General features: G+C 33.7%; 2 protein-coding genes across 3 annotated transcripts; one reads left to right on the top strand and one right to left on the bottom strand.

The window, feature by feature from the left end:
* Nucleotides 1–208: 208 nt before the first annotated feature.
* On the top strand, nucleotides 209–2,485 carry LOC123686470 (26S proteasome non-ATPase regulatory subunit 6-like). The gene is made up of 6 exons (XM_045626634.1): nucleotides 209–517; nucleotides 575–932; nucleotides 982–1,201; nucleotides 1,266–1,374; nucleotides 1,984–2,152; nucleotides 2,215–2,485. The coding sequence occupies exons 1-5, from the start codon at nucleotides 385–387 to the stop codon at nucleotides 2,061–2,063; spliced, it is 900 nt and encodes a 299-aa protein (XP_045482590.1). The 5' UTR covers nucleotides 209–384; the 3' UTR covers nucleotides 2,064–2,152; nucleotides 2,215–2,485.
* A 789-nt stretch (nucleotides 2,486–3,274) lies between these two features.
* LOC123686468 (HEAT repeat-containing protein 5B) lies at nucleotides 3,275–13,775 on the bottom strand. Of its 2 annotated transcripts, XM_045626632.1 has the most exons (19): nucleotides 13,594–13,775; nucleotides 13,286–13,507; nucleotides 13,021–13,232; nucleotides 12,824–12,971; nucleotides 12,417–12,702; nucleotides 12,191–12,354; nucleotides 11,714–12,107; nucleotides 11,296–11,658; nucleotides 10,984–11,236; nucleotides 10,802–10,911; nucleotides 10,587–10,750; nucleotides 10,443–10,475; nucleotides 9,339–9,413; nucleotides 8,364–9,281; nucleotides 7,662–7,983; nucleotides 4,940–7,011; nucleotides 4,650–4,863; nucleotides 4,315–4,460; nucleotides 3,275–4,221 (listed from the first exon to the last, which is right to left on the bottom strand). In XM_045626632.1, the coding sequence occupies exons 2-19, from the start codon at nucleotides 13,412–13,414 to the stop codon at nucleotides 4,048–4,050; spliced, it is 6,177 nt and encodes a 2,058-aa protein (XP_045482588.1). In that variant the 5' UTR covers nucleotides 13,415–13,507; nucleotides 13,594–13,775; the 3' UTR covers nucleotides 3,275–4,047. The 2 variants fall into 2 exon arrangements, with proteins under 2 accessions (XP_045482588.1, XP_045482589.1); XM_045626633.1 differs by lacking the exon at nucleotides 10,443–10,475 and having other exon boundaries at nucleotides 13,286–13,428.
* Between the last annotated feature and the right edge of the window lie 380 nt (nucleotides 13,776–14,155).

Genomic DNA, 14,155 nt, shown 5'->3' with positions numbered 1-14,155 from the left:
GCAAATTGCATTCAAATTGAAAAAGTTAGTATTGGTATTCGAAAAATCCCATATTTATTTTTAATCGAGTTTATTCAATTAAGCCGATAAACATCTGCAAATAGGTCATAAATTCAATCACATACATAATTATCTAAGTGGTACGTATAACTTTTCGGAAGATTTCGGGAATATTCGTAATAAAATATGCCTCAAAATTTGAATGAGGTTTATTTATTTCCCATATTGTTTGCATGTTTTTCACTACTGTTTTGCGAAAACTAGATATTTATTCTCAGTCTGACCGACAGTTGTAAAATATCCAAGCCTTCAAAGAAAGTGCTGAACTTCTTCACTATCCAATTCATAACAATTTGTTTCGGTTGTTTTGGCTTCAGAATAATAATGTTTTATGGAGGTCCAGGGAACAGTACCCCAATGTGGTTACCATTGATCGATTTCAATAATTATTTTCGTTATGTGGTCGCTATTAACGCAACAGTTTTCAATAAACTACTTAGAGAGGTCGAAGAAAATCGTCAGTTGTTGAATTGAAGGAAATGTAACAATTGAAATGATGTTGTTTTTTTTTCAGAAAGGATGGCCATATATAATTCATTCAACAATTTCGGTTATGTTTTTGTAACAACCATGCATAAACAGTTAATGCATTATTGGAATTTTCACGATAGTGAAAAGTACAATGAGATATATAATTATGTTTTATCGAAAATAGCTGAACGATCCAAGAATGGAACAAACACTTCTTTACGTGGAGTTGAATGTCATAGCTGTGGTGTTCGAAGGAAATTTGTAATAGATTTGCTAATTAAACTCAAATGTTCTCTACCAGTCCCAGCTTCAAGCGATATACTTTTTCAGGAAACAGAATCGTTTTTTATCAGTAGCGTTTTTGACATTTCTAATCCATGTTATTTGAAAGCTTTAGAAGGGTGAGAATTACCAACAATTTATATACGATTTTATAATAATATCTTCCAGTACTGTATTAACTTATGGTAAATACATAAAAACCAGCAAGTGGAAAGTATATCGTGGGGTATATTCTATTTATTATAGAGATTTCCCTACTGCTTGTAAACTTTTCTTGGAATGTATATCTATTTTTTTTGCAAGCGAATTGATGACTTATCATACATTCATAAGATATACTGTATACTTATCAGTGATGTGTCTTTCCAGGATTTCATTACTTAAAGAGGTAAATCAAATGATTATAATTGTTTATAATATTTAATTGAAAGTGTTAATTTATATTTCACTAGATAATTGAGAACAACAACGTCAAAGCATTACTAATTTATGATGGAGAAACCAGAGCCTTTTTACATTCTTTTTACAATTGTGAATATGCAAACTTCTTCCTTAGCCTAGGTAAAATACTACCCTTCGATATGACTATCATTCTGAATTTATTGTATCACCTTCAATGCCTGAGTTCACACTGAAATCTGAACTATTGATACCTATGTAACATTTTCAGCAACTGAAATTTCCACTTGAAATGGAAAACTCAAGACAGATTGCTTTGTTATATATTTTATTGTGCGCTTGTTCTAAGAGAACAGGGATATGTCATTTTGCACAAATGTCTTTTATTTTCTAATTTCGAGCTGAGCGAATCTCAAACGATTTGGTTGCTAAAGAGTTGAAATTTTCAAGGTGACTTCAGGGTTTGAATATCTTGGTTGAGTTCGTTAATTTGTAGAATATGTTGTATAATTCATATCAAATTTTCTTTCCTTGATAATTGCAATTCCATCGATTTGAAATTTAAAAATCGATTGCAAAATAGAGAAATCAGTATTCATGCAGAATTATTGCATTATCGAAAGAAAAAAAATGTTAATATAATTCCGTTAGCCCACTGATTTTTTGTGTTGACATGAAATTTATAGATAAAATTAATTATCCAAAAATCCACTTAATATGAGGAATTTCGATATTCAAAGCAGTTATCACATTGAATTTGTTTATTTTCAGGAAAAGTCGCGCGAAGATTGAAAGTGGATTTTTTGTTTCATGATCATTATCAATACTACGTCTGTGGAATGAAGGCTTAGGCTTATAATCAGGCGATGAAGTCTTATAGATCTTTAGCACTGTCCCATCTGGCTGAGTCATTTGGTGTCTCTGAAGACTATATTGAGAAGTATGCTCAAGTTTATTTCAGTATAGATTGGCGAAACAAATAATTGTCGTTTTATTTTTCAGGGATCTTGCTTTATTCATTAAGTATGGCCATCTCTCTTTCAGAATTAATCGTCAAACTATGACGGTGGAATCACAAAGACAAGACGAAGTGAGTGCAAAGTTTCAGAAAGTCATAAAGGAAGGTGATTTACTATTAACTAAAATTCAGCGCTTGAGTCGTATCATTCATATATAAAATTCAAAATGATTTTTGTCCTTGGTTTTTTTAAATTGAAAATATTCATTTCATGTTCAATTTGGAGAACAATCAATAAATTCTGGTTTTTATTATTATTATTATTTTAAAAGTTTTAAATCGGAGGTTAAGAAATTTATAGATATTGGAAAGTACTGAGAGGTTTGGATTCTAGTCGATACCATCAATTACATAAGGTTATGAATTGTAATTCAGTAAATTTACTTACTTGACGTCGCTGGCTCTCCCTCCAAGTTTTGTCTCTCTGCCATATATAATTATTTGTGTGAAGGTACAAAGTTTATGGCAATTTTAGGGGGTGGGGATGTCTGTGATGCAAAACAGGTATTCTGCCTATAGTATTTATTATTTTCCTCTCGAGTGCTTCAATTATTATTGATTGATTATTATATTATAATTAGTTGTGAACAAATTGTACCACTAGATGTTTGAATAAATTTTGAAGTGATTTTTCCATATTTAATTTCAAGTTATCTTCTTTATAGATACAGCACATATTAGAGAAGTTTAGGGAGGTTCTTTAACATAAAAGGTATTTTCAGGAACCTATTCATAGAAATAATTGATATTTGATCGGTAAATACAAAAAAACTGCAAAGAACAAATAATTATCAAAAATATCCAAGTACAATTTGCACTGCGTCTTAACTGGACTCATTATATCTGTATTTCATTAATTCCTCAATTCGCCCAATTTTTTAAAAATCCTTCCATTATCAGGGTTAGATATTCTTTGATTTTACTCAATGGAATACTATCCTTGTTTTCACCTCGATTATTTTTAAACATTTATCTTTGTTATAAGTGGTATCGTCATAACAGATATATTATAAGGATTAGGAACTGATTAATTTAGATAGAACATACATTCTAAATCATTTAATTATGCTTGTTAAATAGATTCCATTAATAATCATTTCAGTACATTTAGTAACTATTCCTCTATCAACTCTGATGAAAGTCACTTCAGGTCATATTTCCACAAATTTCAATTATTAAATGCATAACACGATAATTTTTCGTGTTAACTCCTTTGGTATAAATCGGACAAACAATTATGGAATGATACAGTGAATCATGACAATTTATTCCCTTGGTGAGGTGAGCAGATAAATTAAATCGGTTATATTTGATGTTGAATGAAATTTCATCTCATACACAAATTCAGTATCTAAGGTAAATAAAATATATAGGGAGAGAAAAATCCATACCCTATGTAACTTTCATTCAATGGAATTCTACAGGACTTCATCAATAGGAATTAGAAATATTGGTCATCTAAATTCAGTCATTAATTTTCAGCATTAATAGTTTGATAGTAAGACATTTTTGTAAATATATCTCTTTAAAAAAAAATTCTTTTGAGAAAAAGATGAGCAGGGATTATACTTCTCATTCCACTGTTAGATTTTATTCATAAGTGATTGCATATTTCAAAATGCCTCATCCATCAACCATACTGTACTTATATGTAATTTGTTATCACTTTCTTTCATTTCAAACCAGTAAAAATTAATGTATTAATAAATAACATATCAAAATTATACATATTTACAAATAAATCCGTAATATATTAGTATGATATAAAACATTGAAGTATTGCTACAATTTTTGTTTGAATAACTAATATCAATTTCTTAAGAGAAATTACTAAAATCCGTCTTCAATTTTATGGAAGGTGCATTGTTCACAAGAGGCTTATTCATGTTGACTTCATTCTTTATTTTAATAGACTTCTGCTGATTGTTTCTTATGGCATTTTCTAGTTTGATACGAAGATCATTACATTGACTCATGAGCGTTTTGAATTCCTAAAATTTATTAATCCTTAAAAATCTATTTTATTTACAACTAAAATATTTCCAAAAATTTGAAACCAAACTAAGAATTATAGAATAAATTACCTGTGAATATTGGGGGCCAATTCGCATCAACCACTGAAGACTTGTTTCATGAAGCTTCAATGCGTATTTATTTGCACTTTTAAGAGCTTGTCCATCCAGTAGATAGCTTATCAAAACTGGTACCAAAAGAGTCAGCATCTGAATTCCTACATTAACAGAAAAAATGTTGAAAAAGAGTTCAAAATAGGACAACAATAACTTGCCTTGTAAAAGATCTCCTAAGATAGCAAGAATAGAAAGAAAATAATGAGAGATTTTTAATGAATGTACTTTTTGAAAGGAGAAGAATGAATCAAAAAAATTACCGTGAAAAATGTAATAGTCAAAAATCTTACTGTTCTGAGGTTCAGCCAAAGAAATGAGGGACTCGACACAAACTATTGTTTCCAGAGTTATTAATAATTCTTCGTCAGAGAATATTTTCCTTGATGTCTCAGAATATAGGAACTCTACAAGTCTTGGAGCTAAACTGTGAATGTAGGCAGTAGAAATAGATTTATCTGAATGAGCAAACAAGGACTTCAATGTTTGCACACATTTCAGTCTCACCTACAACAAAGATATTTTTTAACTATGTCATAAAAATTTAATGAGAGGAATAAAAATGTTGGTAAAAAAAACTTACAGTAGAATTCGGACTCTGCAAACATTGTCTGAAATGATTTATACATGGGTATTGAAGATTTGGCGCCGTAACAACTTCAGAGGGGGCATGCAATACAAATACACCTATTGAGAGCATCATTGTAACTTCATCTAATTTAGTTTGATCGTCTCCAGTTTTGGCTAAGTCTATAACCTTAGCAAGAGCACTTTGAAGCAACTTTTGCCAGTTGTCACCACTTCTTGGATCACAACAGTACTTATCAACAGTCATGACTTTTAGGCAATGAAGAGCTGCTTGAACAGAAGGATTGTTGGCCAAAATGGAGGCATCATTGACATTTTTGGTAGCTAATTCCCTGATAACACCAGTAGTCAGATATAAAATAGTCGGAAGAATGGCCACTGCACCTTGAGGTGAGCACAAAGTATGTAAATTTTCCATGCAAGACAAAGCAGATGCTATTAATTTCCCTGATTCATCCAATGTTTGAGTTATCCTCATTGAATTGACAATAGTAGAATTTGGAGAGGGACTAAGAGCTGGGAGTTGCCTCACAAGAAGACACAAACAAACTTCTAACACGCCAAAAACTAATGACTTTCCTGGTAGTATCTCGCCACATTCACCACCTTCTCCTAGCAGATCTAAATTCAACATTTCTTCATTGTCTAATTCGCTTGATTCAGCCTTCATTTTCTTGATTGTTTCCAGATTCATTTGTGCAGCTTTAATGACTTGTTTAAGAACTTCCATACATAATAATTGACATGTATGATTATCTCTTGTTAAGATTAATCTATGCAAAACATTACATAATTCAATACTCAGGGTTCTATCCACCATTATTAATTCCTTTGTTAAAGTGGAATCTAAAAGTGTGTGTAATGCTTGGAGGCAAGTAATGATACTTTCAATAGGTTCGACTGATCTTGGACTGCACAAAGCTTCCATGCAGATACCAAAGAGTAAATGGAATTTATCAATATTGGTATTATTGTCGACAGGGTTGTTGTTCAAAGCATTGTCATTGTTAACTGGTTGAGATTCATTATTTCTGAAACTGCCAGAGTTCAACCATAAAGCTGCCGCATGAAGTATTGGTGGCCATGAGGCTACATAGTAAGGTCTGGAAGACTCCATTGTGTCATTGGTATAAAATGCGCCACCATCATGTGGCAGTTGACTAGCAAATTCAGCAGGTAAAGAGAGAAGGGCATGGTCCCTCAAAGCAGCGAGCCAATGCTGCGATAATCCAATCAATTCCGGTTGGACTAGAGTGAGTAAACTCTCCCCCTTATGCTCGTAATCTCCAAACTCGTCATCGTTAGATGTTGTGGAATTGCTGTTTGTTATAGTAAGATCGAGCATAGCGTCTTCATTCCCTTTCATAGCTACAATGTAAACTTCTGCCCATGCCTTGAGAATGGCTAGCTTCTCCAGAGTAGCCAAGCTTTCATTGTAAAGTTGAGTTGTGTTTGTTTTCATTTCTAGTTTACCCAAAGACTGAACCAACAAATGATGCACTCTTCTTAAATCATATAGATCGCGGGCTACATTGGAGCCGATCCACGTTGAACAGACTTGACAAGCAGCTGCGGTCACGTGAGAGGAAGTATCCGGTGCGAAAGCTGGCCTTAGTGCGGCCCCCACTTGGGCTTGGAACTGTTCCAACAGTAGGTGGCCAGGAAATTCGGGCTCCGGAACTTTGGCGAACTTTTCGATTATTTCCTGTAAGGTTTTCAATCCCTCTAAACGCAGGGGATCAGAATCGCTGGTAGCCGCTATGAAAGCCATTCGAATCAAGTCCGACAAATGGAGCACCAGGAAATTGCTCCTTCCTTTGGTTTGCTGTAGTTCTTTAGCTTGGATCAGGTCGAAATGGGCTGATTTGTTGCTCGCTTCGCATGCGGCGATTATTTTTCGAACGCATTCAGCGGCGAAAACCCTAGTCGGCCATCTGGGCTGCACAGCGGGATGAGTTGACGAATCGGAGTCGGCGTGGAATTCCACCTGATCGTCGTCATCTTCAACTTCGCCCTCGTTGTTGTCGTTATCATTTCCTAGATTATTCATCTGATCGTCATTGTTATCTGAAAGGTAGATAGGATTTTAGAAAACAACATTTTGAATTGAATAGATTAGAGGAATCCAGAAAACCTATTGAACATTAACAAAACTGAGGGTATCACACAGAGCAAAAACAGTTATAACTCCAAAGCACAAATATTGAATAATAATGCAATAAAGAGATCACTTAACAAATCAAAATTCTTGAGAATCTAACTGGACACAAACAAGAACTGGACACTAAAAGTTGAAATTCCCAATAAAAGATTTAACTCTGTAATACACACATTCAATGTTATGAAATATCATGTACCCAATACTATAAGGAATATCCTATACAGGTTTGTCCATATAAAATAGTCTAGCTGAATGGTTTGGTAAGTAGTTTTTCCAGAAAAAGCCTAGATAAGTCTATTTTCATTCGAAGAGGGGCTTCTTGAATTTTCAAATTTGTAGATAGATGAATCAACCCCTCAAAACGGGTGTCGACACCCTTATGGATTTTGAATAATGGCAGTGGAGGTTGAGTAATATTGCCATTTAAGATTTTTGGAAGGATTGACACCCTATATTTATAAATAAAGTGTTTATCCAAATTATTAAGAATGTTTTAATAATAATATCTTAAAATGAAAGAATCCTAATTATGTGAGGATGTCCATCATTATTTTACCTGTAGCAACAGTAAGGACATCTTTACAGAGTCCAAGCCATTGGGATAAATTATCAGCAGCGAGCATCTGTAGCATACTCAACAGTGTATCATGAATATCTTTTATTAAGCCAGGATCAGTCTCAGTGTCCAACATGCTGAAGAACACTCCTGGAAGACCAGTTTCTGTAATGAGAAGTCCTTCAACTGTATTGTTATCGCGACTCTCGTTTGCCAACGTCATAGCATGTTCACAGACTTCTCTGGCTTCACGTTGAGCAAGTTGGCGCAGACAAGATATAGCTGCTTTCCTCAAAAGAAGATGATTACTCGATAATGTTCTCTGAAATTAAATCAGTTATAGAATCGGAGCAATGCTAAGGAATTTGACAACAAGATTGAAGTTATATTATATTATTCGAATCTCCCTGTAATCGGAATTTTCAATCAATTAATAAGTGTATTGTATGTCCATCAATTTCATCAGTTTTGCAGATATTTCTATTGTCAATTTGAAATTGCACTTTATCAATTCTAAGAATGTAAAAAATATTGTGAATCCATGAAATTTATTTGTCAAAATTTTCATGATATTGGCCTACTTTCAAATAACTTCTACTGTTCACGACACTTAATCTCGTGCAATAAATATCTTTACTTATATTCCAAGTGTTCTCATTTCAATGAAAAACAGTTTTATTCAGTGTGCTAAGTAAGACTTACACAAAGCGTTGGTACCAGGGAAGACAAATTGACATGCTTCGGAGCAAAAAGGTGCAGTTGTTGTAAACAGCCTGTAGCTTCTGCTTGAACTAAGGGATCCTGATGGTCTTGCATAATAGCACAGGCGCAAAGGAATGAAGATCTTGCTGCAGAAATATTAGCTGTGTTCCCTTGCAACTCAGGACCAATTGTGGTTATAAGTGCAGCCAAAACTTTTCCAATACACTGATGAACATCTATATATGACTGTGGGACATTCAGTAAAAGTTTCAGAGCCAAAGAAAGTGCTGGTTCAACATAGCCCCTGAACATAGGCCCTCCAGAATCTGCTATCAGGGCCAGTGCATGTAATGACCAAACTTGAACAACAGGAGATGTTTGATCCTGGGCTAAAGCAAGCAGGATTGACACACTTGTGTTCAGATGTTGACTGGAACCCATGCCACCAACATATCTATGAAGACAGCCAAGGGCCAGGGAATGACCTGTTCTGCTTGCAACATCCCTCGCTGATTTCAACCTATCAAAACTTGTTTGCGCGAGTTCAGCAGTGAATTTGTGATCAGAAACGACTTGAGCCATACGTCCTATGGCTTCTCCAGCAGCACATCTTAGAATGGGATTAGATGAAGTCAGTGCGCTCATGATAAGAGTCGTAATAGATTTCTTTACGTCGTCCAAGCCAACATTTACTTTAGTTTCGGAGAGACCTTTCAGTCCGCTCAAAAGTGCAGTGAATACATTCATTTGAACAGCTTCCTGTCTTATGCTCTTTGCATGTTTGATACATTCAGTGAAATGATCAACCATTTGTAAGCGATGTTTATTGGCCACTCTTGGAAATATTTGACCAAATAAGAGCACAGACATATCTATGACAGCTACGCCTAATGGTAACGGACCAGGAATATTTTCATGCTGAAAAAAAAATGCAAAGTCAGCTTATTGTTTGTTTAGAACTAGGTGCTACAATACCTGAGATATATGTCGATATAGACAACAAGGATCATGTTCTAATGCTCCTGAGCCAGCAGCACTATTGGGTTGTAACTGAAATAAAAGGAATATGTAAAAATAAATTCATTCAAAAGAATGACTACCTTCAATAATTACCTAAAGACAAACGGTTTGTTACCTGTTATCATTAATTCATCATAAAAAATGCATTACTTATTAGTAATTCGACTCCAATATTTTGATGAATGAACAGTAAAAGTAACTACTTTGTGAACTTCGTTGATTTGTTTATCAATCGAATGGACATGAAATATTTAAATGTTTAAAAAGATACCATTATTCCATACTATTACCTTATTGCATGCCAAAAAGTGAATAAATCAAAAGCTCTATTTCAACACATTTTATTTTTAAAGTTGAATTAAAACTAACCCAAGAGAGTTGCCACGTTTCAGTTTCGAGGGGTTTTAAGACAAGGGCGTATACAGAAGTGATAATAATAAATTCTTTTCTTAGAAATAAAAGAGTGTTTGGATTGTCCCAGCATTCCTATTGTGATTTTTGACGGATCGCCGTGCTGAAACATGAATATTGCAGAGCTCGCTTCGTTTTATTTCAATTAATGTTGACATCTTCCACATTTCGAAGGGGGATTGAACCACCTACACCCCTTCTGGCTACGTCTGTTTACTAATCAAATATTTAATAATATTGATAATCTCAAAAAAAGCAAATACAAAAGAAATGAATATAAATGAAATGAGAAATAGCTGTAAGCTTTCTCGGATAATTGAAAACACAGATGCACAATAATAAATCGAATTGCAAGCCTCACTACAAATAGTAACTACCACAAAAGAAATTACCAACGACAATTATTAAATTCAAATCACAACAAATGATTGATCGTTATATAACTTTGTTGTATAACATCTTAAGAAAAATCCCGTCAAGTGGTCAAGAGGAGTCGAAGAAATATACATGACCAACTGATTCAAAATATAGCCTATCTATCCTAAGTCAACTAATATTGTTCAAACATTGGCAACTAAAACAGAGCAATCTGAGATCCTTCTACATGAATAAAGCGAATGCAGAACTCCTAGACATTCAACTACTCACATGTTCACAATCTCCTCTGCGATTTGGTTCCATCTAAGGAAATATATAATTTCTATTAAACTCGATTCAAAGAAATTTAGAAAATAATCTTCTTATGGAAATATACACGAGTCTAGATTCAACAAAATATTGAAGTATATTAACCTGGTCTTCAATTGTCCTATGATCGGTTTCTTGAAGCCATGTACCAAGAATAACTGAATCATTAGCATGGCAAACTTGTCTCAGTTGTGATGTGGTAGTATTGGCAGAATTTTCAGTGAGAGTGAACTCTCCAACTAACATTCTCAACAAATGTGTATAAGAATCTGAAATTGACAATGAATTAGAACTATGTCAAAAAAAATTAAAATGTTTACTTTCAAATGACTGAGGTGGAAGTAGGAGAAGAGTTTCATAAAGCCGTAGTCTCACCATAGCAGATGGAGCTTTCAACTGTTGTCCATAAGACTTCAGTATGTTGGATATGCTGTGAAAAAACATATTCAGTATGCCATTTCCTAGGAAAAGTTACCTTAAAGTGCTTATAAGAGGAACTTACTTTGTTAACATAGCTAAAGCCGATTCAATAGGATTAAGTAGTCTTCTTGTGATATCATCGTTTACTAACTCAGGACAGTGTTGAAGAAAACTATGCATTGCTGTAAGTGCTCCTGCGCGTCCTTCCAATGTGACTTGCCAGGTAAATGCATCTCCTCTAGCTTTTTCAGAATCAAGTTCCTTGTTGGATCTAGGGAAAGAATTTCTCCAAAGTAGGAGCATTCTTGGGAGCAAACCACGAACAACAGGGACACCTAAATATAAGATGAATGATAAAATTTAAATTTGAAAACGCTGAACCACAAACCCATACCTAAAGTCATTATAGCACCGATAAGTAACCACCCAGCATGAGTTCTATTCAATGACAATCTGCTATTTTGACTAGCACTCCTGAGTAATTCCTCAGCTGTATTGAAAATAATTTTTCCCTTATTGTGAGGTACACCCAACGGAGATAAATTAACTCCACCCAACACTGCTGCTAATGCCCCACTGTAACCAGAAATTGCTTCAGGACTAGTTCGGTATTCTTCAATGCCTGTTACACATCTATCTATGAGAGGAGTGATTTGACTTGGAACTGCTATGCAAATACATCTCAAACACCAAGCAGCTGCCAATCTAGCAGCTTGGCATGGATGAATCAATACACTGATTGTAGCATCTATTAAATCTAAAAAAAAGATTTAATTTACAGAAATTACCTAACCCAAATATTTTCTACGTACTAAGATGTTGATCAGTTATTAAATCATGGGCAGTAGTACCAAGACTCAGAACAAGGCTACCAATTTCTTGAAGACCGCATACCAACAAATGCTGACTGAATAAAGTTTCTTGGTTGAAATCTTTAGCATTTTCTGGATTGAAATCGATGGAATTCATTTCTTTCACAACTATTTGAGCTATTTCCTTACAAGCAGATGATTGAGCCTTTTCTCCTAACATCTTCCCAAACACACTGCGTAAAATGAAGTTAATACACTTTCTGGAATATACTGCATCAACATGAGAAGATGCAGCTTTAGGATTTGCAACTAGATAGAGAATGTGATTCAAAAATGGTTTCATATTTTGTTCTAACCAAACACTTCCCAAAATCTGAACAAACGTGACATAAGCCTGAAAATTAAGAATATAATATATAATTTCTGACAAATGAAACACTCAAACTAAAAATGTACTAATAGTGAACAATAACTTACATGAGTTACTCCAACTCTAACTTCACGATTTACTCCAGAACTACCCTTGATAATTTCTCCTGTCCCCTTCAGAAAGCCTGCACCACCCCTTAGAAAACCTGACATTAATATTCCTAAGGATTCATCTAAAGAGACTAATTTCACTGTTTTCGTTTGTGGTTGTACTGTAATTATAAAATGGGCAATTCATAAATTAGTAGTGAGGAATATTGAAAGTTTTACTTACATTGTTTCTCAGGCTTTTGATTTTGCGTCATAGCTACCAAAGTGCCTAATAGTTTTGCAACTGCACACCTGACTTCATAATTAGAGCCATCAAAAGCTCTAAAACAAAGTGTTGCCATACTTTCCAATTCAGTGGTATATAAAAATGGGGCATGATTCAACATTTCCAAAAGACATCTTGTTGCTGCACATCGAACTGCCATTACCCTGTCCACAAGACAATGTTTCGATGCTTTGTATATCTCTTTATGAACATTAGATATAGCAGTGCCCATTCCAGCACAAACCTGAAAAATTATATCGAAAAAATTTTCAAGTTGATTTAATAATAATCAGACCGTTTGAAGGGTTCATTTGCATCAATTCATAAAATAATAAATAAATATATTTATATACATGATCACTAACTTTCTCTAACGTTAGCATGATTTCAATTCTTGTCTGAGATTCTGCACTTCTTAGCGATCTTACAAGAATTTGAACAGTTTCTTCATAAGATCTGCCCATCATTCTTCCTAATTTTTCATACATAGTTCCAACACAACATATAGCAGCTCTAAAAATCATATGTTAATAATATGCTTGTAATTTATACCAAAACTTACAATTTAGTGGCCAGAAAACTGGGGGAGTCATCTTTATTTTTCAGTATGTCATTACATTTATTAACGGTGTCAAATAATAAAAATGTATCACCTACAGAGAATAATGTAGCCAGATTTCTAGCTATGAGTTTTCTTGTAGAAGGTCCAGGTGAATCATTAACTAAAGCAACTAATTGTTCAACTAGTTTTTTTTGGCAACCTTTTATGTCACTCTACAAATCAAGAAATTGAGAAATACTCTAGATGAAAGCGAAATTTGTGTTACCTTTTGTGCGGCGACAAGAACTTTATCAAGAAAGCGTAACCATTCAAATATAAATACTGGTTTCTTAGCCTGTGGTATTTGGGCCAAATCATCTTCATTCAAAATAAGACTATGAGATGTAAGTTCCATGACTGTCGGATGAACTGAAATATAGTAGTCACACCTTGTGATTCAATGGATTAGAATTTGTGATGAAGACATGGAAGATCAAGAGTTTACAATCTGAAGGAAGTAAAACATGTCTATAAATTTTGAATGTTTCAGAAGAATGGTGATTGATTGTAATGTATAAATCAGGTTGCACCTACTTTATTAGACTATTACAATTATATTCTGCTACTTTTCAAAAAGGATTAAGTGTTTACATCAATAACTCCAATAAAGCATTCTTTATATGGTGAATAAATTATCGAATTTGAACATTCTGCATTTTATATGAAAATTACGTTTACATAGATAGTAGGTACTGTCACTGTCAGATGCCTGGCTGTCATTAGATTATAACCTAAATGCATTAATGCAATAATGCATAGAATAGAAACTGCTTTAACAAATGCTTTTTTAGTTGCCTAACTTTTTTAATTTTTCTGGAGATGACTATTAATTATTATAATTGGAATTCGATATAAAACTATTACTATATTCTTTATATATTATGTGTGCTACATTGAAAATGTAATTAAGCTTGCAGTATATTCAAAAGAAAATTTCTCGAATAACAACACGGAAGTAATCAGAAAAAGGCGAAATATTTATTCGTAAATGAGGAATAATCGCTTTTAGTCTTGGATTGTCTTGAATTTCATATCAAAAAGAATTTTTCATGTGCCTGTTTGTGATCAGTTTTTTCCTGATAAACCACAAAACTGA

The sequence above is a fragment of the Harmonia axyridis genome, chromosome X, assembly GCF_914767665.1.
Source record: "Harmonia axyridis chromosome X, icHarAxyr1.1, whole genome shotgun sequence".
Lineage (NCBI taxonomy): Eukaryota > Metazoa > Arthropoda > Insecta > Coleoptera > Coccinellidae > Harmonia > Harmonia axyridis.
The sequence above is the reverse complement of the archived record's forward strand: the minus strand, read 5'-3'. Positions and strand labels throughout refer to the sequence as shown.

Bases quoted from the DNA above. Each gene is read 5' to 3' on its own strand.
- LOC123686470 (XM_045626634.1), top strand. From the start codon at position 385: ATGTTTTATGGAGGTCCAGGGAACAGTACCCCAATGTGGTTACCATTG. The intron at 518-574 runs GTCAGTTGTTGA...TTTTTTTTTCAG, and splicing joins TAGAGAGGTCGAAGAAAATC to AAAGGATGGCCATATATAAT. The intron at 1,202-1,265 runs GTAAATCAAATG...ATATTTCACTAG, and splicing joins GGATTTCATTACTTAAAGAG to ATAATTGAGAACAACAACGT.
- LOC123686468 (XM_045626632.1), bottom strand. From the start codon at position 13,414: ATGGAACTTACATCTCATAGTCTTATTTTGAATGAAGATGATTTGGCC. The intron at 11,659-11,713 runs GTACGTAGAAAA...TCTTTTTTTTAG, and splicing joins AATAACTGATCAACATCTTA to ATTTAATAGATGCTACAATC. The intron at 7,984-8,363 runs GTAAGTCTTACT...ATTTAATTTCAG, and splicing joins CCCTGGTACCAACGCTTTGT to AGAACATTATCGAGTAATCA.